At 68.3% G+C, this 2,088-nt stretch overlaps 2 protein-coding genes across 2 annotated transcripts in view; one reads left to right on the forward strand and one right to left on the reverse strand.

The window, feature by feature from the left end:
• Positions 1-796, reverse strand: part of AURANDRAFT_64119 (hypothetical protein) — a gene marked incomplete at both ends in the record, with an annotated part of 16,928 nt that extends 16,132 nt beyond the window's left edge. The window contains one exon of the mRNA XM_009038889.1: positions 32-796. Coding sequence (XP_009037137.1) covers positions 32-796 — 765 coding nt within the window. The remainder of the gene's footprint in view (positions 1-31) is intronic.
• A 283-nt stretch (positions 797-1,079) lies between these two features.
• AURANDRAFT_64120 (hypothetical protein) overlaps positions 1,080-2,088 on the forward strand; it is a gene marked incomplete at both ends in the record, with an annotated part of 2,162 nt that continues 1,153 nt past the window's right edge. Inside the window, one exon of the mRNA XM_009038646.1 lies at positions 1,080-1,926. Within this exon, the coding sequence (XP_009036894.1) occupies positions 1,080-1,926 (847 nt within the window). The remainder of the gene's footprint in view (positions 1,927-2,088) is intronic.

Here is a 2,088-nt window from a genome sequence, read left to right on the forward strand (position 1 = left end):
CGAAGGCGACGCGCTGCGTCGCCGCGAAGACCGCCGCGGCGCCGCCCGGCGGCCGCCGGTCGAGCGACTCCGCGGCCTCGCGGTCCTTGTCGTTGAACGCGCGGCCGTGCACGACGGCGCAGGCCCGCGCGCCCCGCGGGTTCCAGGCGTTGTCGCCGCACTGGTACGTCGGCGCGGCGCAGTTGGGCGCGGGCCGCAGGAGCGCCGTCCGGAGGGACCCGTAGACCGCGCGCTCCGCGAGCGACCGCCGCAGGTCGCCCGCGGCGCGCCAGGCCTCGAAGAGCCGCGCCGTCTCCGCGGTGCGCGCAAAGGCGAGGAAGGTGTCGGACCACTTGTAGACGTCGCGGGCCGGGTAGCGCTTCGCGCGGACCTTCGACGCCGGCACCTCGGCGTCCAAGACGCCGACGACGTCCGCGTCCGCGAGCGCCGGCCAGACGTCGCCGTCGAGCGCCGCGCCGAAGCCGTCGCAGGCCAGGCCGTCGGCGTCGAAGGCGACCGTGGCGTCGAAGGGCGTCGCGTTCAGCGCCTCCGGCCGCGAGACCGCGGCCGTCACGATGACGGCGTCGAAGAGCGTCTCGCGCGCGGCCGTCTCCGCCGCCGCGATGACCGCCGCGCCCGTCGCGTCGCAGACCGCGGCGACGCGCGCGCCGGGCACCACGGCCTTGAGCCGCGCGGCCGCCGTCAGCAGCAGGTCCGCCTCGTCCGACGCGAAGAGGAAGCCGCGGCCGCCGAGGGGCGCGGCGCGCGGTCGCCGCAACGCGCAGAGCCAGCACAGCGACAGCCAGCGCGGCGGCATGGGTTTTACGAGGAGCGCAGCTGTTGCGGCTGCCGAATAAAAAAAAAAAACGTGCGGCGACGCGAGGGCTGTCGACACGCATAATTACGGCAGCATCACATGCCGGGCTGGCGTCTTCGAATTAACGTTGCCGGCAACAACATCGGCAACACCACGATGTTGCACGCTCTCCGGGAATAATATTGTTGCAGGATCCCTACAAAGTCCGCTCGTAGGATTTCGGCGGAGAGCGCTCGCTCCCAGGATCTCGGGCTGCCCTCAGCTGGCGGAGCGCGGCGGCGGCATGTCCGAGCCGAGGGCCAAGGTTCGCGGACCGTGGCAGGACGCGGACACTCTACAAGCGCCCGTCACGCATGTCTCCGGCAACTGCTGGGTGCACGCGAAGAGCGCGATCGACAAGCCCGAGTACCGGAAGCTCTTCCGCGCGCAGGACAACCGCGCGCGCTTCAAGGCCGACGTGATCGACCTCGCGAACATGTCCGTCGTCGTGCGCCCGCAGAAGAAGGTCCTGCTCTCGCTGTTCAAGGCGAAGTGGGGCGGCCTCGAGCCCGTGGCGACGCGGCGGTGGTGCGCCGAGTACGTGGACGACGAGCGGAAGAACATGTGGACGGGGATGGACTTCGAGGGCGGCACGCCGAGCCAGAACCAGGGCCTGGAGAGCACCAACCGCTGGTACAAGGAGGACTGCACCGGGTACCAGAAAAAGATGCTCGATGACTTTCTGAACGACCACTTCTCATGGATCGGGGTCAAGTCGCTGGCACAGGCCCAGTTCCCGCCGTGCCCTGGACATGAGATTGCTGATTTCCGTAAGGCCCAGGTGAGCCTAGGGACACTGCAGTGGGACGTGGTGGCGACACGAGCCCTACAAATCCACATCACCCCACTCGCCGGCTGGTTCCCCATGGAGTGCGTCCTGATCCTCGCGAACAAGACGATTGCGAACCTCACGAGGAAGCATGGGAGGGGCAACCTCGACATGATACGGGCCCACGCGTCGCCGATCCTCCAGAAGTTCGAGCAGCTCATCACCTTCATGCTGACAGACGAGCTGCTCGCTGGCGGCTTCGACCGGCTCGTGGACATCTCCAAGAGCGCCCACGTCCTCTTCACACGCCCCAAGGCTGGAGGTGCGACCACCAAGGCCTGCAGCTGCAAAGACTTCTTCCTGAAGGGCACCTGCGAGCACGTGCTTGCCTGGGACATCAAGAACAAGAAGGTCGAGGTCCCTCCCCAGTGGGACATCACCGTGATCGGAACGAAGGCGAAGCGGGGCCGGAAGCCGAACGCGA

The sequence above is a fragment of the Aureococcus anophagefferens genome (assembly GCF_000186865.1).
Source record: "Aureococcus anophagefferens unplaced genomic scaffold AURANscaffold_9, whole genome shotgun sequence".
Classification (NCBI taxonomy): domain Eukaryota; class Pelagophyceae; order Pelagomonadales; family Pelagomonadaceae; genus Aureococcus; species Aureococcus anophagefferens.